At 36.0% G+C, this 24,530-nt stretch overlaps 1 protein-coding gene across 3 annotated transcripts in view; it reads right to left on the reverse strand.

The window, feature by feature from the left end:
- The window catches only part of EPHA7 (EPH receptor A7), a 151,066-nt gene that overhangs the window by 96,993 nt on the left and 29,543 nt on the right, over positions 1–24,530 (reverse strand). For all 3 annotated transcript variants that reach the window (XM_042879576.1, XM_042879596.1, XM_042879586.1), the window contains exons 4-5: positions 2,386–2,541; positions 1,183–1,518 (exon numbers count right to left, since the gene is read on the reverse strand). In XM_042879576.1, the coding sequence (XP_042735510.1) occupies positions 1,183–1,518; positions 2,386–2,541 (492 nt within the window). The remainder of the gene's footprint in view (positions 1–1,182; positions 1,519–2,385; positions 2,542–24,530) is intronic.

Raw genomic sequence — 24,530 nt, forward strand, 5'->3', positions numbered from 1 at the left:
AACATTCCAGAGTAACTTTAATAACTACATAAACCATCCTAGGTTCATGGGTGAGGAGTGGGGAAGAGGAAGTGAAGTAAAATTTCTTGTCTTTTTTTTAATTACCATCTTTAAAGTGTAAATTAACTAAATAACTACCGTTTTCCCTGATTGTTCACGCAGCAATGAACAAATAGTGAAAATGTAATGGTAATTTTGTCTTCAGTATCAAGCAGTAGTATAAGGAAATAATTCTACCTGAAATTATATATGATTAAAAAAAAGAATAATTTGATCACAATAAAAATTTCCTCCAAGATATAAGTATGAAATATTCATTGCAACACTGATTAGCTGTTCTTATAGCAAGCATCAGTTATTCATATAATTTTTAAGGCACTTCTTTGACAGATAGATCTTGCAATTACTGTTTGGTTTAAGATAAAAGGATATAAAAAGTTAGTTTTTGTGATACACTGTAGATCCAGAGGCCTGTGTTTTTTTATCAAGAAATAACTTACCATTTCAGAGTCCCAAATCTGAGAATCCTGTTTTTTCACTGAGTATACAGACAACCAAAGCCCTATTCTCCCTGGGGTGATACGCTACTTTGATTTTATTTTCCCTGACATTTCACCTGTCAGATTATGATAAGCAGAAGAAACAAAGACTAACCATCACATTCTCACTGAATCTCATAATCAGGTATTTGGACATATAAGATAAATTAGAAATGTAATCCTGAGGGAAAACATGAACACCCAAAACACCATAACATATCCAAATCATCTTCTAATGACCTGGGACTCCTATACAGGTTTAAAATATTCAGAAAGGAAGCCTGCATAAGACTGTCATATCTACTTTTTCTTCAAATACTAGGAAATAACATACAATGATGTAACAAAAAAATTGCAAAATTAAAAAAATCTATTTTATAACAAAGTTGAATAAATCAAGTTAAATAATAAAAATATTTCATAAAAAAATTATCTCCTCTTAAAGATTTTCATGCAGTTTTCTGAAAGCAATCCTGAAGCCAATAAACAGATCACCAAGAAATAGTATAAGCTCAAATTAAGGAGTTGGCAAAGCGAAAAGATGCACCAGACAGGCTCCTGATTTACCGCATCTGTGGTTTGCATGTTCCCAATTTCTCTTAGTCTCACACTGTTGAAATTCATACGAAGGATAAAATCTTACCTGCTTGACCAGTGGTAATACTGACAGCTGCAAAAAGCCTCTGGGAACGACTCAAGTCAGACACCCCATTCACAGCTTCAACTTCAAATGTGTAGTTAGCATGAGCTAGCAGGTCCATGACAGTGACATAGTTATCTACTAATCCAGATTGCTGGGGCATATATCCGATGTTACTCCCACAAGGAACACATTCACCCTGCTCCCAGCTGCACCTCTTGCACAAAATGCGGTAGGTCACATCATTTCTTCCCCCATTGTCAGCAGGAGGACTCCACTCTAAACTCACGGTAGTCTGGTTGATGTTGAAAATGAGGTTCTGTGGTGCAGATGGAGGTCCTGTGTAACAAAAAATAGTCCAGAATAAAGGCACAGAACCACAGTGGGACATGTAGCTAACATTCTAATTACTAAGACAGAAAACAGTTGAAGCATTTTTCTTCACATAAACATTTCATTATTTTTTACAACAAGCTCCATAAAAGCTTCCTTGAACTCACTTGGCAAGAGCTTTATTTATTTTCCATTAAGGCATCAGGCTAACAATTGTCTGTGTATTTACTGCGACTGACTTGAGCTGTTTCTCTTCTGTGCAATTAAAAGGATTGGTTAATGTACCTTAAAGGTTGCCTTTTATAGTTTTCCTAGTATGGGAATTGTTTCTTTCTTCTAAACATACAGCATCAGCATGGTAATTCTTTGTTATGAGCTGTGGTATGATTTACAGAGTATCTGGTGCTGTTTTGGATTTAGCAGACTTCTGCTATTTGAACCACCTATCTGTGCAGGCTAGTCTATCTGCAGTTGCAAGATTAAGCCAGATCCAATCACTTTTCAATTAAAACTCAAATCTACATAGACTACTTTGTATTTTTCATGTTATTCATTTTGATATTATATCATATAAAATACATAAGCAGCATCAGTTTTAAAGCCATGGGAAAAGTATACATGTATTCCATTAAGAGTTACACACTTACCCAACATGCAATATTTTCCAATATTATATCAAGCAAATGTGAAAATTACATTTTTGCTCATTCCATATTCACTGTCATTTTTTTCCCCCTCTGCCTTTCAATTTCATTTACTGTTGCAAATGTACTTTGCAAATACAGAAAAAGTCAACCGAAACTACAAGCTACAAATGACGGCACTTGGTTGGTTAAGCAATGTCCTTTACTATTAAACTCACAACTGACTCACTTGTGCATGCAACATATGGTGGATCAGAAGGCGCTCTATAATAACTATCTTCACAGTCACATCTTGAAGATCCTTCCTTGTCAGAAAAGCTGTGAGTAGGGCAGCGGGAGCACTGCAGATCTTGTGAAGATGATTTGTAGAACCCACGTCCGCAAGCTAAAGAGGAACAACACAAATTAAAACTCAGATTTGCATAGACTACTATTGTGATCTTTATTCTGTCTCCACTGTATTTAGTACACGTTGCTGTAAACATCTAAACTACCCATTCTATTTCAGTGGTGAAAGCAAGATACGCTCACAATTTCTCTTTCTCAAGTTGGTACTATTAATGTTTTTGTGGCATTTTTATGAATGCAAACATATGCTACAAATATGCCAGCAGTTCACAGCACAGTGTTTTAACACAGAAGGCCACAGAAATAAAACAGACATCATTCTTCACCAAAGAAGAGAAGAATAATGTGCAAAACAACTGGAGTACTCCCTGCAGTACTTCAAATAAGTGAAAAAAGACCGAAGAAGCTCTTCACTTAGTCCACTGAAGAGTTTCTGGTATCTGAATCAGTTGATTTGGAATTAATGGAGCAGAAGTTACTGAACTGAGAAACTCAAAGAAGCCACAAACCACTAGAAAAGCCTGATCCCCAGGAAAAAATGAGGTGTGAACACTTGTTGGACAGGTGGTGCTGGTATAGAACAAGCAGAAAAAAGAGGAGGGCAGACAGCATGAGTTGCACAAATATTTTTTCCAGTTTCACAGAGACAACTAGGCTGAAACAAATTTAACAAAACATCTGAGGAAGGGTTAGAAGATGGACAATTGGAAATATACATGTAAGATCATTTCATATTTTGTTTTATGTTCTGTGAACCCATGAAAGTGTCCCAGAACTTACTTTTAGAAATACTTTTATCAGCTACTGTCAGAGTTCCCAAAGCAGAAACAGCCATAAAGCATACCTCCTGCAACACTTTCAAGCTGAGGACTACAACTCAGAAAGCCAGCTTAAGAACTGCTCAAGCTACATGAGCTTTAGGGGATGGGGAAGACAGAAGTGGAGATCACACACTATTCAAATTGGAAACAGATTAAGACTCTATTTCAGCGTTGAGGTTATGGGCAAACTTACAAGCACTGCCAACATTGAAAAAACAAAACAAAACAAAAACAAAACAAAACCAAAAAAAAAAAAAACAAAAACAGAAGTATTCCAGAACTTTCTAATAAAACAGAAGATTTTATAACCACACTATTTTATTCAGTTTCTTTTTCCTCATCCTTCATAAACAGTCTAACCGTCTTCTAAGCCGCCATCTGTATGTAAAGAACTGAGTGTGAAACTTAGTATTGGGTATCAAAATATTAAAGCTAGTTAAATAGTCATTCTGAATTCAGAGGGAGAGAATTTACTTTGGTTATATTCATATTTGCTTGGATGTTTTCTCAGAACAGAAGTGCGAAGTACCAGAAGATGTTGATATTTAGAGCAGTTATTTCTGTTATCTGGTACTGCAGTGATGGAAGGAGTATGAAAACAATGGGCTTTTTCTAAATCTCACTGAAGACAATCAAAAGTCTTAGACTTTAGTACCATTTGTACTGGAACCACAGTATAGCTGTGGCCACGTGACTGTTGTTAATCTGATGAGTTTTATGCAATTGAAAGAAAAACTTGGAGGTAAGATAATATTAAAGTTGATGAATTAGTTCAATACATACCAGTATAATATAATAGGAAATTCTGGTCCTGTATTACTCTTTATCAATATATTAACTTTCTAAAGAAAAATATGCCTGAAGGACAGGAAGCACCATAACATTTAGATTGTCATGATAAAAAAAAAAAAAAAAAAAAATCAACCATGAGGGAATGGAAGCTAAATTACCTGGCAGAGAAAATTAGCATGCAAAGCATGTATCCTTTGACTTTGACAAAGGCGCATGAGTTTGCATTAAAAAAATAAATAAAAAATCAAGCTCTGCTTGTAAAACATGCTATAGTTTGAATTTACTACAGTAGCTGTGTAGCTGTACACGCATGCCATTAAGAAAAGGAGAAAAAGAATTTTAGAGAAGACCTTTGGATAAACACAAGCAGTGAAATTATAGTTGTGGTAAATTTAACTCAGAATTAGTCTTTTACACCTTCATTCAAGATTCAGAATTTCCTGATCAAAGACAAAGAGCACAAAAGCTGAACTGATTTGTATTCATGTACCTTAAGACATGTATTTAAACTTCTGTCTGCTCTTTCAGTACTTGCAATTGAAATGTAGCTAAACTGACCAAATAATAGTTTCCTGCCTTTCTTAAATAGTCATGTTCCTCTCATGCCGAGCAAAACACTGGACAAATACACTGGGCCTTCCAGCACACAGCCCTCTGCAAAAGCAAAGAGCAACTTAAAAGGCAAAGATCCCTACTGTGATTCCAGTCTGTCCTTCTCAGCAGGAAACATATCCGAAGCAAAGACAGGGAGCAAAATAGAGATTTCAGACAGAAAAAAAACAAAATGTAAATACAAAACTCCTTTCAGTATTTGTTTTCTGATGACTTGATCGAGACATTTATATGCTTAGATGCTTATTTAAAGTAAGTGCGCATTTCTTATTAGACTTCAAAGGAGATGAATATCTGATACTAGTTTACATGACTGAAAGCCATTTATTCCCCCACATAGCACACCAGAGGCACCAGGTTCACGCACTTGAACCACGCTACAATTCCGTTCTCTTTTTTCCAAGAAGAGGTTTATGTGATGACATCTAATAACCACCCCTTCAACTTATACACCCTGTAAATTTAAGGGGCAGTGTATTCCAGAAATGACATTTTGAACAGCAGAAAAATTGCTTTAAAAAGGTTTTAAGAATCTATATAACCCTTCAGATAGGAAAGTATGCCAGAGTACACATCACAATTTTCCCACTTTTCTTCACAAATTGAATTTTATCAAAATAAATTTTCAGGTTAGCAGAAGAATGTAAAATTGAATAATTATATTGCTCTTAAAATGCTATATTAATTATTAATTATTAAATACAGCTACAATGTTGTGTTTAACATTGTCCTCATCAAGAAACTTGTAACTAAAAATTCTATAAAGACAGAGTGCTGCACAGACCACTTACCAAAGTGTGATCACAAGTTGGAAAGAATGGCTTCAAAATACCTTTTTGACTCTTTTACTTACTTTTTTTTCCTTTCATTTTACTGAGCCATCATGGTGAATTTTAGACGTTATAAGCAATTTAAATACATTGTTTTGTTCTATTTTAAATCCATCCAGTCCATCCAATTTAATACTTTATATAATATTTTTAAGATCACAGGGACAGATGGCATAAAATCCCCTCTGCCACCACCTCCATGAGCAACATTATAAAAACGTTAAAATAAGAATAATAACTAGCCAAACATTACATGGAGCTCTGCATATGCAAATCTAAAAGTGATAAATCTAAAAATAAAATCTAAAGATTAAGAAAGAAGTGTATATGGTCCTTCAAAAGTATCTCTTGGACAAACTTCAGGTAGTTCAAATTGCATTTGATCACATCCATTTTAATATCTCAGTTCACTGGTGCAAGAGAGCAGTCAGCAGTAACACATTTTGCCAACACAGGAGTATATCTTGTAAATCAGACTACAGAGCTGAGGCAGTGATGGGAGACATGCAGTCATGTGCACCTAGTGAGACAGCACTCTGAAGGTGTAGCCATAATCCATGCCAGCCTTGGTTTCAGCAAATTGGAACTCCTTGGTTCTCAATCAAATAAGGTAATGTTCAGGAGTGATTTTGTTACTGAAGGGCTTCTAGGATATTTAAAAAGGTGAGTGTGACAAAGAGATGAAAGCCAGCACAAAACAAATTTACTCCTATTCATTGTGAAGTGTTATTTTAAGCCGGTTATTACGAAGAGCAGCCATTCCCAGACGAAGCCTGTTTTGTCCAAATATGCTCCACAGTTTCACCCATTTCAGGAAAGGGTTTCAAACCCACAGCAGTCACACTTTACAGGCAGCACAGAGGCAGAATAACACCTACGAACCTAATGTACAATGGTCTTGAAAAGTTAGCTAATAATTACTTCCCCACAAATTACAAAACCCACAATAAATATAGGAGAAAATTGTACTTCAGCTAAGTTACAATTCTTTGCTTACTAGCTGATCCTCACAACTGCTATATGCTGACCACTTGCGACTACCCAGGACTGCCCAACACCTTGGTCTTTATTCACCAGTGATAGCCACGGCTGCTCCTCAGAGCACATCTTCCCACCTCCTCTACAAAACAAAGAGACTTCTTCTGTTTGGAAGCTGGCAGAGTTCCACCATGAAATACAAAGCCGATGAGAACTCCCCCCAGATGGAGAGAGAGCCTCCTTCACAACAGAGCTGAATTTTGAAACTGAGCAGGGCATGTCATTTCATATTTAAACTTCCTTGTCTGAAAGCCTTAGATAAAGACCTCTACTATTCTGTCTGAGTATGATGAAAGACCCCCGTGAAGATGACACTAGCAATATTTCTTGGCTTGTACCAAGGTGCTTTCTTCCTCTACACTCAGTTGCACTCAGTTGCACTCAGTCATAACAATGATGTATCGTGACAGCAGGATCTGGCTGGGCTGGGTTGCAGTGGCAGTGCAGGACACCCCTTCAAAGATGTGTTTAACATATGCCACTGCAGTCAGTGCAAACATGACAAACATTTTGAGCCAATGCAGTTGAGTGTTTAAGGACTTATCCAAATACTGTAAATAATGAAATATTGAAAAACCACAAATAAATACTGAAACATTAACATACTCTACCAAGAACTATAATGACACCTATATGGCACACCAAGGCATTTGCCATTCTAACTAGAGAGAGTAACTCCACTTTATGTAGAAAAATAGCAGCTTCTCTGCTGTGAGTGCATCATGTGCCTTGGTAGACTGGTAGAGAACAAATAATATTTTTCTTTTCATATTTAAAAAAAAAAAAAAAAAAGAAATTCAGGAAGAGGGAATGAAGACAGATGTAACAGATGTGGAGAGCGGCAAACAGCATTCCAGAGTCCCACTTTCCAGGGATAGGAAATAGAAAAAAAGGAGCATGTTAAATACTGTTCATTTTTATGTAACCTTTTCACTACAGACATTGTGGAAATTCATTTTGCTTCTAGGAGAGCTAGAGGATTGAAATTAAGAGGGATGATGGAAATACGGTAAGAGTTAAGAACGCAATGTGTAACAATTGATGTTTATCTAGCCAAAGTAGAAAGAAAGTTGTACAGTAGTGACACATTAATCAAGAAACTTATTTGCTACTACAATAATACAAACAAATTATAAAAAAGAAATCTCAATTTGTAGAATTGAGGCTTGTAGGTGGTGTACCTGCTTAAAGCTTAAAGGGCACATAATTGTTTCAGCATGTTAGACACTTGACTGAACATGGCTTTTGATTATAATTTTTCAGTTTATATGAAAATAAGTAAACATAATGAGTTGCAAAAAGGTGACTGCACTAATTACTGTTTGGTATCATTTTTAAAAGCAGACTGATGTTTTTTATAAAGAGAGAAAAATGAAGATGCCATAATGTGTCAGCAGAGTTGCATTTACAGTTGTAAGCAAATTTTAGTGGCACACATGCTACAGTTTTACATACACTAAAGAATGTGAAACTAAAGTTTTAAAATGGATACATTAAGAAAGCCTGCGTCAAAAGATGGCAAAGAAATAATCAGAGTTTTAACAACTTAAGGACTTGGGATTAAGAGACTCTGAGAACAACAGCAACATGACTGCCCACCTCAGCTACTCTTCCTGTAGACTTGAATAAAGTTGACTACCTGTAAAAGTGATCCTATGCACTGCATTTTTTTCCTATAGGCAATGGCTAGAATTTGTTTCACATTTGTGCGGACATAAGCCTTCATTTTTGTGATTTGTTTCATGTTATCTTAATCAACTCCCTACATTTCTACCTTCCCCAAGCCTGTGAACATTAAAGACAATTCAGCTAGCCCCCTTTTCACAGAAATTATGTATACACAAGGAATTTGTGCAGATGTTTCCTGGATGAAGTTATGCAGCTGCAAAGACTTTATTAATTATAAAATGCAAAATGGATTGTTCTGTAATTGAAACTCTCTGGGGCTCTGATACATTTGAAAATTAATATACATGTATGTATGGTCAGGACATAGATGGATGCTGCTAGATTATTTATTACAGATGGATATTTTAACTAATGCAGAAAAAAGGGCTGGTCTTTCTCCACTGGAGCTTTCAAATATTTGCTTCATATTAATGTCTATGGTTCCATAACTCAGGGCTGAAAGCACAGCTTGCAGAAACAGTACTCCCACTGCTAGTGTTGCTGACCTCATCTACAATGGACAGATCCAGAATCTTTATTTTAATCCTATTGACAGCACCTCAGTGGGAGTAATTATAACAGTCGGCCACAAATCCAGACCTCCTGTCACTGATATATTAGGGTTTTTCAAAACGAAAATGGGCAGCAGACAAGGAGGATGAAAACAACATGGGGTAGTGATTATAGCAAGATTTGTCAACCCCCTTCTGTATGAACCTGCCACAAACATATGACAATTTGGCATGGGAGACACCAGAAATGCAAAATATTTAATCTTTTACAGTATTAAAATACAATTCAGAAAAAAATTTGGTGTTTGGTGGGCGTTGTTCTCTACTGACACACACTTGGCTAGCAGATCACAACATCCGCCACAGGCTCTTTTTAGCCAACATATCTGAAAAGTTTAGACAAACTGAAAGCGGACTGTAATAAAATAACTCCCAAATGTGGCCTTCAGTGTGAAATAGTAGACATAAGAAATCCAATTACTAAAGGAGACTTTATAACCTCTGATCCCCTTTTTCAATAATTTGTGTACATTCAAGTCATTACTGTGTTTGAAACTGTAAATTACTTTTATAGTGAGAGATGGCATCTGTTATGCCCTCTCTGGCACCTAATATATATTCTTTTATAAGGATCTCAGACTGTACTATTTTATTTGTCTAACTACTAGATAATGATAAATGTCTAGCTGAAAAAGATGTTTATTTTAGTTTGAATTTTTAAACTGCAATAGCATCTGAAGATTATTCATGTTTCAACCAAGGAATTATGTTGTATGGTTTAGTCAGAGTAAACTCAAGACTTTTAATGGTGTCTTAGCTATAGTGTGAATGACATATCTAAATAGGGCTGTCCCATGGCTGCATACCATCATCCAGTGAATGTTTGCTGTTGCCTGTCAGGAATCTCTCAGACCTTGTATTCACTTCCCAAGCCTAATACACCCTTATTGTCCAAAGTCCTACTAATGCCTTTTGAGAGATGTTCATATACCTCTGTTCACACAAATGAAGATCCAAAAATAGAATGCTTGCTAAGTAAAACATTTTTTTTTCCATCAAATGAAATTAAGCCTCTATTTCCCTACAAATTTGCTTCAGAGAATTACTGAGTGCATAATCTTGTGTGCCTACTCAACACACATAGTTGCAAAGAAATGTTATGAGCACAAAAAACTGTTCTATGGTGTTTTGCTGACTAATTTATACACAAGGACATAGCAATCGGGATGAAGAACATAGCTCACAAATCAAAGAATAACCAACATCGCTATACCATAACAGCAAAATTACTTAGAAAGTAAGGATTCCGAATAAGCATATAGAAGACAACATTTAAATGGCAATTAAAGAAACTCTAGTGTTGTCTTGATCACAATTGATTGAGTAAATCAAAAGTCATGCAGTTCTACACATTTACAGAGTGCAAGGATTTGGACATGTGTCTCTCATTATCTCTCCTGGGAACCAAAAATAAAAAGCCACCCCTCCACATTTTGAGAAAATTAACGTGAGAGAGATACACTCAAAAACAGACACATCAGAACTCCATTATGGAACACAGAATACAAAAGTGAAAGGTGGGTTGCAGAAATGAAAGGGAGAAAGATACAGTAGCTCTCCTTGTCATTCTTTTCCTTTTTTTCCCCTTTATTTTCTGCTGTGTCCAACCCCAAGATTAAGTTTTCAAGGTGCTTGAGTAGTTTCTGTGCAGAGCTAAGTGACAGCTCAACTCATGAGCAAGTTTAGGAGTAAAGATTCCACACCAAGTAGGACATAATTTAAATTAATCACAAATATGAAACACTGCCTAAAGCGTGGATTCTGTCAGCAGTAAAAATTTTATCTGTCTTCCTCGTAGGTTCTTAGTCAGTTGGAGAACTAGTGGAAAAATGCAATTGATTGACTTCTACTTATTTGTTTTTGCTTGTTTGTTTATTAGGGAGGGAGTGTTGTCAGTTTTTTGTTGTTGCTACTTGGTTGTTTTTTAAAAGACTCTGACTGACTTGATAGTATTTAGCTATGATCTTCTCTTTTAATGTTTTAATTAGCCATTATTAATGGTTTACATCATGGAAACTAAGAATCCAGCAGATCTAAGAACAGTAATTATCACAGTAACTTATATTATAAAAGTAATAGTGCTCTGAAAAGAAAGTTAGAGGATTATCTAACTCAGAAGAATAGCACATCATTTACATGCATCACCAGGAAACAGACATTACTTCAACAAAAATAAATCAGCTCTGTAAATTTTGCTGCAGTTAGTGCTTTATTTCTAAAAAGATGCATGAAACCTTTTACTAAAAATGTCTCAAACCTTTAACAATGTATTTTTTAATTTGGACAAAATTCAATTCTAACAGTCACAAGAAAGGAATAAAAAAGTTGTAAGGACATCAGTACAATACATTATTTCATAAGATTTTTCTTTTTCATTTTTGCTTCCTTTTCTTTGGGTGTAGTTCAAACAATAAGGAACCCAAAAGATTCCTCATAGTCTGCAAGCTAGCTAGCTTTATACACAGTTCTCTTCTTGCAGTGCAGTTCTGGCCCCCAACTTCTCTGACATCAGAGAGGTTCTGCACAGCCATGCCTTGCCAATTCATAAAGAAATTAATCCTTCAAGGATTCAAGGAAATCCTTCAATGCACATTCGGTCTTTTCCATTGCAAATATTTATTGGGAAAGGTTCCCTGTTATTTTCTTCAGAGAACAGAATCACAGAAAGATCCAAGTAGTAATAAAAACAAAGACATTCTGGGGTTTTGATTTGGTTTTGCTTGTTTTCTAAATAAAAATACAGTAAAATCTAATAACTGATAAATCACTTGGAAAAAATACTTTCGTATTTAAAATCAACATGATTCCCATGGTCATCTTATCTGACCTTCCAACAAAGCAAGAACCTCTGGATTTCATGAAAAATACTTCTTAAACATATTAGAGTTAGAAATGTACCTCTAAAGGAAACTGAAAGTACCAGTTACTAGGTAGGACCTCCTCTTTTCCCTCTTTCTGATTTTTGAACAATTCAATTGTTTTAGAATATTGTAGCATCACTGCCTCCATTCAAATAAGAAAAGGACTGATCCACTCTAAACAGCTGCACTATGCAGCACTGCTGCAACTACAAGACAATGACCTTTCCTAAGAAGCAGAGGACTCTTCCCTTGACATGACGATTTCTAATGCTTATTAAAGCTCCCTGCTAAATCAACAGTCCTAGTTCTGACAGTTTGACTGCCAAGCTCTGCTGATCAAGAAGTTACAGGGTTTTTCACCAAATCCCACAAGAGCAGTTTCCAAATACCTGCCAAGACACTTTTGATTCCTGGATGCCCATTTTCTTCTTTTTGGGGAAAAACATTTTCAAACTTCCACAAGAAGAAACATCAACTGGTGAAGAAAAGATTGTGAAAACATTTTTGGTGGAGTTGCTTCTAAATTAACAAAGGTAGAGTGAAAACAGGAATATGGTTTGGTCCATAAGTTTGGTCAGTAAGGTCTGCAAGCCAAAGAGAGATGGTTGGCAGAGATCAAAGCTTCCAACTTGCCCATCATCCTTCAGAGCAGGGGTCTGAAAACTGTTTCTCATTCTTCCAGCAGAAATACTTACTTGAAGTATTAATAAAATGCAAAGTTAATAAAAACACAATCTGAGTATTTTCTGTAATGATGGGGAGAGAACAATGCTAGGTGTGTTCATTCAGTCTATCTTTATATCAATTCCTTCCTCACACAAAGGACTCCATCCTGATGCCCCAAAATCCTGTATTTCAACAACCATCCAGACACAAATTTAATGGGAAAGTTTCCTATAAAGGCCTAAGAATAACGTGAAATGATTTCATGAAATCTTTTTGTCCCATATGAAATAACTGAGCTTTTTTGGGACCTAGAGCATATGGTTTAGGATAAAGGTCTCAGTAAATGAAGTGAGGCAAATAGATTTGTTGGTATAAATTTTCTGAAGCTTTGACCAATCAACTTGATGGAGATGTTTAATTTGACCGCAATGGTGTTAATAATTGGCTGACAAGAAATAATTCTGGAGAGCCTATTCATAAAATAGAACAGAAGCAGACGTCTCCATAAGCTTTCCAATTGAAATGAAATTAAAATAACTTAATAACACATTTTTGTTTCCTTTGGACAGTGACCTACCATTACTGTTCCAGGCCTGAATCCAGCAGAAATTTTTCACAGGTTTCTGCAACACTTTCCTCAAGGCCATCATTGAAGAGTGGACAAATCCATACAAACAAGAGACCAGCTTTCAAGAACCCACAGAAGCAAAACAATTCAACTTCTGCACAACTGTGCTACAGAATCTAAAAATAACATTAGTGGCATACATTGGTTTCAGATATAACCATCATTTAAAGTCAATTGTCCTACTTAGAAAAAATGTTCATGTCTATCAGCCCTCAGTGACTCTTATGGAGGAACAGTTATGCAAAAAAGTAACTGTTCTGCTTAGTTAGATTGGCCTTGGAGAGGAAGAAATAAAAAATACTTATAAGGAGGAATAAAAAATACACTTCAATTTCTTTAAGAAGGGGTTTCCTTTCAGGTCCACTGAAGTCAGCACATTTTTTATCAGTGCATAGACTCCAAGTTTAAACTTCTTGTGTAAGTATTTAGTGATAATCTTTAAAAATAAAAATGGATTTAACATCTCTATCTAAAGCTTAGAGTATCAATTTAGTAATAGCTTACAAATACACAGATCATCTTTAATGGAGAATAAAAAAAGAAAAAGCATTACAATAGTAATTCACTGATAAAAAACTTGAATAGAATAAAATCTGGAAAATCTTGGTTTGCTTCAGCGGTAAGAAAACACAAGTTTTTATGAGAAAATGTCCCAGATTCACATCATGTTTTAATTTCAAACAGTACAGCATGAGTTGTGATACTGTGAGATGAAGTTGTCTTTACTAATTGCACATGCAGAGCAGAACTGCGTCATACAGGAGAGAGTCTATCAAATCTGCATGGCAGATCTTTATGGTTTGGAAATGTCACTATCTACTAAGCACAGAGAAAATAGGGAGGGGCAATAACGCAGCCCAAAGATAGCAGCCATCCAAAAAGATAAAGAACATGCTGAGGAAAAGCAGACAACAGATTGTGGAGACAGAACAATCACAGATGGAGGCCAGGTGGGTGGGTCACATTTTTTTAAAAAAAGGTTTATTTTCATATTTAAACAGTACCCCGTTGTGTAAATGTTCAGCAGAGAACTGATAAGAAAATGGGTTTGTAAGTGCATTTGAACAAACAACATGTCTTATAGTCAAGAGGGGCTTAGCTGTATATAATTAAAGGATAATGTGCATGGTTGAAGAGTGTGTGATACAACAAGCATTTTCTGCAAGTGATTAAACACGACTGCAAAACAAAGGAGCTAGATGCCCGAAGAAGCACTGTGGAGCCAGCATGGAATAGTATAAAAATATGAACTTTCTTTTTGTTATAAAAGACAAGAGGATATTTATCTAACCACACAAAAGATCTTATTCAGTGCAAATGCTGAGCATTTCTGCTTGTGACACCTAATCAAGCTCTTTAAGATTATTACATTTCCATTTCAGCATACAGTTACATTTAATCCCCTAACCCCCCAGAAGAGCAGCTTCATGTACACAATGTCCAGGTTCACTGGAATCGTGAACCACACTTCTCTGCACATTTCCCAGAGTAGTGGATGCCCCATTCCTGGAAGCTTTCAAGGCCAAGCTGGATCTGGGCAGTCTGATCTAGCAGTTGGCAGCCCTGCCCACAGCAGAGGGGTTAGAACTACATGATCATTAAGGTTCCTTCCAATCTAAGCCTTTCTATAATTCAGTAATTTCCAGTAACTTAGTATTACTCATCTGAGAGAAATGTTGCCACGATCCACACCCACTGACGCAGTGGGTGACTTGAACACTGCATGACTAGAATCATGCAATACCAGGTAAATGAATAAGATTAAAGGTCCACTTGCCTACCCAAGCCACTGATCATGACCTACATCAGATGCTTGCAAAAAGAATGTAGGTAGAAGCAGAGGAGACACATATCTAACAGCAGCCACAAGCATCAATCAGCCATCCTCAGCCTTTTTGCCTAGTTTTCCCTGATAAACGTTTTTCACGAATTTGCCAAAGTACTTTCTCAAACTACAATAGTTCATCCAGGTGAATAACTGAATGCTAAAGCATGTTTTATCTCTTATTAAAAGAAATGTACTTAGTGCATGTTTCCATATAATTTCTTACATAGCTGTAGGTTGCATAGATACAGCCACACTGACACCGAATCTGGGTACTAATGACAATTAAGTGGCACCAGTCATTACAAACTTTATGCACTGGTACCACTGACAGCATTGCGAGCTCAGCTACATCTCAGCAGTCTGCAGCAAAGACACCTGAACAACTGCTGTTGCATCAGGCAAGATGTCAGGTATATTTCTGACAATGCAAATATAGCAAGACAAGTACAAAACTTTAAAGAAATGGGAAACCTAAAATTCACATTTGTGGTTTTTTTTGTTTGTTTTTGTTTTTATTTATGTCTTGGATTTCAACTTTTCAAAACTGAATAAGAATAGAAAATAAGCTAATACAATGTGGATGCACCCATGTTAGTATTTTTGTTTTAATCCAGAGTGAACTTTTGAAGTGATTTCCTGCTCTTGTCTGCTTATATATACTATTATATATACTATTCACACAGGTGTCATCTCAGAACATATGAACTTGGTTCCTTTCGAAGGAAAATAATATAAATACAGACTCCAAGAGTGTAACTTGCATTCCAACCATGTAGGATCTCCAGATAAAGCCTGTAGAAATATAGTCAGAGTGGACATCAAGTCCTTAGGATTATTTTGCTTTACAAATTTACCCCTATTGCTCTATGCCTCCTGCTAGAAACACCACAATGAAAGGAAAAAAATCAATTATTTATTTGAAGAATCTTTAATTGTTAATTTTGGTTGTCACATCTATACATAAAATATCTAAAATTTTTATACAGTTCAGTATCAGGCAATGGAGTTCAGCTTGTCCCCATTTTATATGCACACAGGTCCCAGAAGAAACACTCATTTGTGGGAACTGCACTTGCAGCCCATGACAGAACTCAGTTTTTCAATTAGGATGGAATTTAAGGCTTTCAATTAAGCAACTTTATTCAGAAATCGTTCATTCATTCATTCCAAAAAAGATGGACTGCCAAAGAAGAAATAAAACATATCTCAAGAAGGCATGAAAGTCATGGCAATGGCCCAGGGGACAGCAGGTATTGTCACTGATACAAAGCAAACCCTGATATATCCCTAGGCACCAATACATTTCTGTCTTCAGTTCTGCTACATTACCCAAAAGTAAACTACTCCTCTAGTACTACTGCCCTTCTACATTCTTGCAATTTTCTTAGTTAAATACTAATGTTTTTTGTTTTTTTTTTTTTTAAGGATTTTTTTTTCTGAAAAGCTTAAAAATGATTAAACTTTAATTAAAGATAATTTCATAAGAAAAAGAAAGATTGAACAAATTTAGAGTAATAGGGCTGAGCAATGGGAAACAAAACAGGCATGCTGTCCTTACTCAGGGCTCAGCTCTTCCCTTTCTCTCCCCAGCTTCTTATAGGCTCAGCCAGAATTTCCATTACATGCTATCATTTCTACTTCATAGCGCAGTTTCTTATCACCAGCAAGCACATTAGTCCAACAGACCTACTGATCTCACATTGGTCTCCCCTTAAGAGTGTACCAAGAAAGCTAAGCAAAAGGAAAATGGTTGACCAAATCTGACACTGGATTTAAATTCAAAGTCAGATTGAGACCTGGGCATCCTGATGTGTTTTAGGAGACTGTTGGGAGGGAAACTGCAGCAATGTGATAGTGAGAATATTTTTAGAGCAGAATTTGTCCAAATTAATCACTTGATCTCCACAGCCTAGATAATAACAGGCCACAGAACAAGTAATCAGGATCAGATTTCTTCCAACATTACAGCACCGAAATCTCTATGTGGCTGTGTTAGTGTTTATGTATGTAATGAATACGTGAGTTCTCACTGGAGTCTGTGCAGACTTAGGACTCATCCTGAGCTGCCTGATCATAGCTGCTGCTCCTGTCTGAGAAAGGCTATTCTTCCAGGTACCCAGATAACCATCCAAAAGAGTACAGGTCTTCTGTGACTCCTGTATTACATCTGCTAACCCACACAGAAGTCTTGTATGCTATATACCACCTTAAACAAGATCAGACAATTTTTAGGAAACCAATGCCAGCCTCCTGCAAGTGGACAGTGGAATGGCTCTCCAGATGAAGTCTCCAAAATAAATCCTACTCTCAGTTACTCGTCCTAGCATGTAAACGTAGAAACCACCCAACCATACGAATTGTCATTAATCCTCAAATGGCATCCCACTGCACAACCTTGTAAAACAGCTCCTGTTTCCATATGCAAGTAGTTTATCTAGCATCCTACGATAGGCAGGTAGTGATGAGAAAAAGGAACAGTAGATTATCCACAACCATATATCAGATCTGCCTCTTTCAAGTTCCAAATAGATCCATACACATAGTGTTGTAGAGCTTTTTATAGCTTGTCACACAAAGTCTCTGTGACTGAACTGAGTAATGTATGCCTACAGGGAATGAGATATCAAGCTGCAGCTGGCATATTTGAGTCTTAGAGTAGAGAACTGGCCTACTGTAATTAGGTATTTGAATTCAAAATAAAACAGTGAAGTTAGGTTATTTTTTATTACGCTAGGTTACTATGATTTCATATGAAAGGTGATGAAAATTAGTTTGGTATCAATTCAAATGTCAGCTGGTAATTTATTTCATTACAGTAGTACAGATAGAATGTACATTTGAAGAATCTTACATTTGTGTGTGTGTATACAAACACATGTCTTAAGAGCATTAAATGATACAGTGATCTCCACTGTTCAATTATGTTAAAAAATGAATGGTAGGTGTAGAAAACAGCTTTCGTGAAGTCAAGAATTAGTAAACATTCTCAGTTATTAGTGACCCTACGATACTGAGTTATTAATGACTTTATCAAGTATAGGTAGATTTTTAAAACGTACAGTAAATAACTATTTTCCTTTCCGCATCTCATCTTTCTACAAACTCAGGAATGAATTAACATATGACATTGCTGAAATAGCATATGTAAAAGCCATATATTGGGCTTTTTGCCACTACATGCATAAAGCCACAACAAGCATTAATTATGGATACTTCTGGGGCATTTGGGAATCTCTAATTAGCATTCCACTTTTTGCACTGCAATGGATTCCAACTCCTCTGTCCAGCCATTAAATCTTGTGTTGAATTCAGAAGATGCTTTTGTACAATTTTTTGTGCCCTTTTGATTCCCTTTCATAAAAAGTCCGTAGGTGATCCAAACTCTACTCTGCAATTTACATACCTTTTTAAGATGCCTGATAGTAACTGATAACTTTCTAAAACAAAACAAAATGCTCTCCAGAGCAAAAGGGTTTAAGACATAAAAGGAATGCGAAGCTCACTGGAATCAAACTCAAATGCAGGAGGAAGTTCTATGTATATCTATACATCTGATGTCAGTGTACAAACTGCACTGCACATATTTGCAAGACTGAGCCCAACTGTATACAATCACTGCATGCATAAATGTTTTAAATCATTAAGGTTCCCAACAAGAATGTTTGGATGAACTTAATATTCTCTCCTCCCCGTTCTCTGCATGTACACCTTCCCAAGCAGTACCTAAGGTTTTAAACAGCCCATACATATTGCTGGATTTTCATGTGTCCTTCTTCAATCCAGAACCAAGCACATATTGTGGATTATCAATCAAACAAATCTGTTTCATCAAACTCTGAAAATTGCAAGTAGAGGAAAAAGGAATGGAATTTAATGCGAAAACAGATTATGCTAGGTTACTGTACTGATTGCTTCTTCTTTTTTTTTTTTTTTTTCCTTAAGTACTGAATTCACTTACAGACTCTGCTTTTAATTTGCACTGAAGCTGATATAATATTTTTTTTCAGCCACAGCTGGTTTGCAGAATTACGGGCTACTGCTGTGCAATTTAGAAATACAGATTCTTGACCTTTTCTATGATGATGTTTCTATATTCTTTGGCAGCAGAGCCCATAATCCAATCAATCCTTTATTAATTGTCCTAAAACATAACATAAATTGTTTCTGACTGTACTTAAGCACAAAGCATTTTTATTTAGGTTCACTGACACATGAAAATAAAGTATTCCTTTTCTCTTTGAAATATTCTCTAACTGGTTGGCAGACTTAAAAATTTTGGATAGAAACAAAGAGATCATGTATTCTACTAAAAATAATAATAAGAAAATAAGGAGAATTTTCTTTTTTTCTCAACAGAAAAAAAAATTAAGAATAAAGACAACAAATGCCAGTTTACACTTGTAGATGAGTAGCTCCCCTCAGTATAAAAGCGTGAAACGTCTCATATGAGAAAATGAAGAACAGCACACAGGATAAGGAAAAACTTCCAACTCAAAGTACAAGAAGATTAGGCAGGGTTTAGATGGCTGTATTAGTAAACGAAATCCAGCAACACAAAACTTGAGGAAAGGATTGACTTTTAGTATTATTTCAGTCATTACAGTTCAGCTAAAAAATTGACAGTAATATACTCTATTTACGTGCAGCTCTTTGCATATGCAGAAAAATTTATGATTCTTGCTCAACTTCTGTTCAACTCAGAAGATTGATTGGACTGCTGTTCTCATGAAGGTCAAACAAGGCAGTTGCAAACTTCCATTCCTTTTTGTTCCTAAATTTCTGGAGATTTCCCTTAATCCTATGAGATTTTTAGCTTTACTTTATTAAGGAAGCCATGCTTAAATAATTCAGCAGGAGGGTAAAAAGCAATTTTTCTGCAGAGAAGAATAATGTAACATTTGACAATTCACATATCTGCATCATCTCCTTAACTTTCTTTTTTACCACTGCCATACCATCAACATCCACCTCTGATGTTGTGAGCCACTATAATAAAATTGGCGGCATTATTTTCAGAGCAGCACTCATGTATTTCCTTATGCTATTTATATCAGAATCTGACTTGTTCTATGGAAAAAAAATACAGCATTTTCATTGATGTCTTTCAACTTTGGATCAGACTCAATACATATAAAAGAAAAAGAATCAATTGATATTAATTGAACTCTATGTAGAAAGAATACAGAAGCAGAAACACATAGAGACTGGAGATTAGAAAAATCTACTACCTACACCACTGTGCTCCTTTCTGTCTATTCTCTCAAATCAAGGTGTTCTGTGGTAATTTAACGTAATAGAATAGGAGGCAATACTTTCGGAACTGTCCTCATGGATTTATGGCCATAGCCAACTCACTTTTCATGTTCTCTCAACCTTCTCCAGTTAAATAATGAACACCAGGAACAAACAAGAGTTCATTCCTCTCCAGTGTATAAATAATAGCACCTCAGAAAACAGTTGATTCTTCTCCTTCTGTCTGGTTGAATACTGTAGATATTAAAGTACTAACAGCAACACAGCCTTTGGTAAAAACTGCAAGGCTTCAGAAGAATTTGAGCTACTAAAAGGTAAATTTCACAAATTAGAAAATATATCTAATCAGCTGATAGAAGGAAATGGAAAAGCTGACTCTCTTCTATATACCTCTACCAAACTAAGCATGAAATGATAAAGTGGAAAAGAGCTTTGTTATCAGCCATGGGGATATACATAACAGACAGGCACATTAAAGATAAACACTTGCATCTGTTTTAAGTGGATTTCAGTAGAGGGTTGTGAAAGTTGGAGGGTAAACAGGCAAGGGGCTTTAATTGATTTTCTGACCTATATTTGCTTTTGCTACATATTAAAACCTGTGAAAATTGCCTGTTTTCTTCCCCATATTTTTTTCTGGCCCACAATACTGTCAATCCTTCCTTTGTTCATGAGGAGAAGCACTTCCTCTGAGAACTACCACAACAACTACAGCAGACAGAAAAGTCATATAAATGAAGAGAGAAGAGAGATGTGTATACACTTTGTAATATTCTGGATTCTCCTATTAATCACAGCTGCAATTACTTTCAGAGCTGAAAATCTTCAACTTACAATACCTCCAGTTAAGACCTTCCAAAACTATAAATGGTAGCATGAGAGAGCACAAAAGACCAGGTTGTAAACGTCTGCTTTGATTTTCTATGTGTTTGTTTGGTTTTTTTTTTCCCAACCAGAATAAGATTCATTGCAACTTTCCTTTAAGGCTTTGCAATAGTGTCGACAACGGTAGCAGTAGAGACAGCAGCTTTCCCAGCATCTGCTGTGTCGGTGCTAGGGCCATCAACATAAACAGATTGTGCTAGAGACAGTTGTCCCATATGAATCAGTAAGACTCAGCCAATTTTATTCATTCTGCACTGATCATTGATGAAAAGGTTTTTCTTCGAATTGAAAGATAAATGTTAGAAGCTCCTTATACATATTAAAAAAAACAACTCTTCTCAAAAAAAACCCAGCATGTTTTATGCCCTTCTTTCCGTGAATTTCTCCTGATAAATGCACACTGCTATCTAGGGACTATTCTCTAAGGAGCATGCATTCTGCCTGTCCACTAACACAGAAAAAAATATCAACCAGTGGATGACTAAATATTGATGAATATGGTGTGAATTCTGAGACAAGTTCTCCCCTCCTTTCTCTTGCACTTTCTAATTTACAGAGTCTGCAGTATTTAGAGTCACAATGTCAACCAAAGTCAGAAGAAATAGAATTCCAGAAAGCATTACAACCGTCATTAGCACTCTCTATCCCAACTACTTATCAGACGCATATAAATCTTGATGCCTATGTGACTCACTATGATGAAATTAAATGAGAGCAAACAGACCAAATTCATGTCTACTGCTTTTATCTCCAACCTAGTCAGACAGTCATCAATATATCATAGCTACAGCAACATATTCTGTAATATTTCAGAATGCTGTTGTCATTTTATTAAACCAATCATCTACTCCTTGTATACTTCCACAGTTTCCTAGCAGATAGCTCCTCTCCAGCACTGATGGAAAGATCCAACATTTCATAAAACAGCTTCACATTCTCTCTTTTCTAAAAACAATATAATTTCCTTTCAAAATATGCATTCAAATTAAGCATAATATGATTCAAGGAGAACTAAAATCAGCATGCTCGAAGGCAAGGAAGCAAAGCAGTTGGAGGCAATAAGAATGTCAAAGCATGTGGTATCCTTGTTCATAATTGCACGTATTGTAAAAGCACAGAAGCTGTATGTTCACCAAATCAATCCTCCATTTACCCTCAGACATTTTAATCTTTTTCCTTAAAAGGACAGGTGCTGATAAAGATTTGAAACAGAGACTGAATTAAGAAAATGACAGGAAAAAAGAATCCCTGCTGATACAGAACAGCACTCTCACCGGGACAGCATTTCTTGAATATTCTCCTTCAAGGAGAGGAGCACATAATTTTTTTACATTTAGCCAGGGGAAGTGGCAGATTAAATCAGAGCTGCTAAAATCAAGACAGGTAGCATGAAATCTAAGAAAGTACAGAACTGAGAACTTAAAAAGAGGAAAGGGGTTAAAATTCTTTTTCATCTTCAGAAAATCAGCGCATTATTCCAACCGAGCTAGCAAGCTCAACTGTACTGCAGGATTACAAGGAAGCCGAAGACAAAGGTTTCATTCACAGGTCTACCCTTTTACAAGAAATAACCTCCTGTGCAGATACAAAGTCAAGTCACATCTGATTAAGTTGACTTCTTCTGTGACAGTGGACAATGCTTGTGGGATCAAAATAGAAAAAGAAAGTCTGATTCTGTATGTCAGTGTCTTATACAATGTTCATATCACAGTTTAGTATAGTGAAGTGGTATGTGCAAAATTCATGCTAAAAATGAAGAAATCAACAATATTTATTCTAGTTTTGGACATTATCCAATAAAAATACTGGATCCTTTTAATAGGAAGTTGTGAGAAACTTTAGAGCACCCCTGATTTTTCACCATTTCACTTTTTTCCATTACAGGACACGTATAAAATAAATTATTATCCACGTTGCTTAGAAACATTCCTCATCTTGGTATCTTTCCTGAAGCTCTTCTGCTTTGTAACATCACAATTAGCTGTCATGGAAATGAATATCACATAATAAGCAGAACACTTTAAGTCTACTCCTGTTCCAGTTAAACTAAAATTCATGCCATTCACTTCATCAAGGTCAAATTTTACTTTTTAATTTCAACCAGCCAAAACCCAGTAGAAATAGCTCAAAGAACGTGGCGTCCATTCTTTTTATGTAGCATTTGACAAATAAATTCAGCATGAGGTTTGACATTTGTTTTCATGGAAACGTGGATGAACCTATGCAAAACAAGTGCTATGTGCATACTGAGACAGCAAGGAGAATGAAACTTTTGGTCCTCTTAGAGTTTACTTTTTACTACATCACTTCATTTTCTAAGTTTGTCAAAACTCTGAATAATCATTATTTCCAGTTAAAAATAATAATGTAAAATACCCATAATATATATGCTAATTAGCACCTACCTCAGAATTTTACCAAGAGGGAAAAAAAAATAAGTGAAACAAAATGTAAGACAGAAAGCTGACACTATAAATATTTTTAATGTTTCTGCCCTGATAGGTTAATATTGCTCATTTATCACAGAAAAATAGCATGCGTGCTGACCTAGCACTGCAACTTTTTGCAAATGCACAGTAGCTACATACTAATGGCTTTGAATGCTATTAGTGTATTGTGGTGAGAATAAATATATCAATGAGGTTTTAATGGCTTTAAATGGGATGACTGTGCAGCAGCAAGGACAGGCACAAACATAATACGCACCATGCTTTATTAATAAAAGAACGGCCATTTTTTTCTCCATCCAGATGATCCCCTTCAGGACTGAAGTGCTCCGTAGGTGATAACTTTGTGACAAAAATAGAAAGACATTGTCTCTGTCCTGAAAGATTACTCTCTAGAATGCATTAGTTCCCTCTTCCACAGCAAGTGTATTACTTTGGACACTCACACAGCCCCAAACAAATATCCCTATCCAAAAAACTCATCTCAACAAATGATAGGCAGACTGAAAGGTTAACAACAGAAGGTCAATTGCTACATATTTGGACTGGGAAATTGACTATAAAATATGATCTTCTCCATTTTCCTTTTTTGATTGTCCTTTATCACCTATTATCTTATTTTAGTATCCTTAGCAGTTGCCAAACATCAGAAGTATTTGACAAAATACTTCAAAAATGTTCAAGAAAAGAAAACCAGAATGAATTTCTGCAGATATTGCTATTGTACAGCAGCAAGTTGGTGCAGAGTTTGTGAAAAGACTACAGTTGACAAGACGCACTTTGCACGATGAGGCAAATTCAGACTTTCTTTATTGTTCAGCATAACTTTACTGAATTCCCGCACTCCATTTTTAGCATAGAATTAAAACTTACTCTATTTCTCCCCAGGATAGCAAAAGAATTCAGTGACTGATGGGATATCAACAGTATGGAGTGTTTTTGTCAAAGCAGCCGAGCAGGAGTTGAGGAGTTGATAAGCACAGGAAGTTTAGGCGTCACAACATAGAAGAGCAAGGCTGCAAACTTACAGGGCTACGTTCTGAGGGCACTTTGAAGTGAAAGTTAAAAATGGTATGTAAAGTAGAAAATGCAGTGGAATGCAGCCCTGAAACAATTACGCTGGTA

Source organism: Lagopus leucura, unplaced genomic scaffold, assembly GCF_019238085.1.
Source record: "Lagopus leucura isolate 7727_CA_CO unplaced genomic scaffold, USGS_WTPT01 Super-Scaffold_73, whole genome shotgun sequence".
Classification (NCBI taxonomy): Eukaryota; Metazoa; Chordata; class Aves; order Galliformes; family Phasianidae; genus Lagopus; species Lagopus leucura.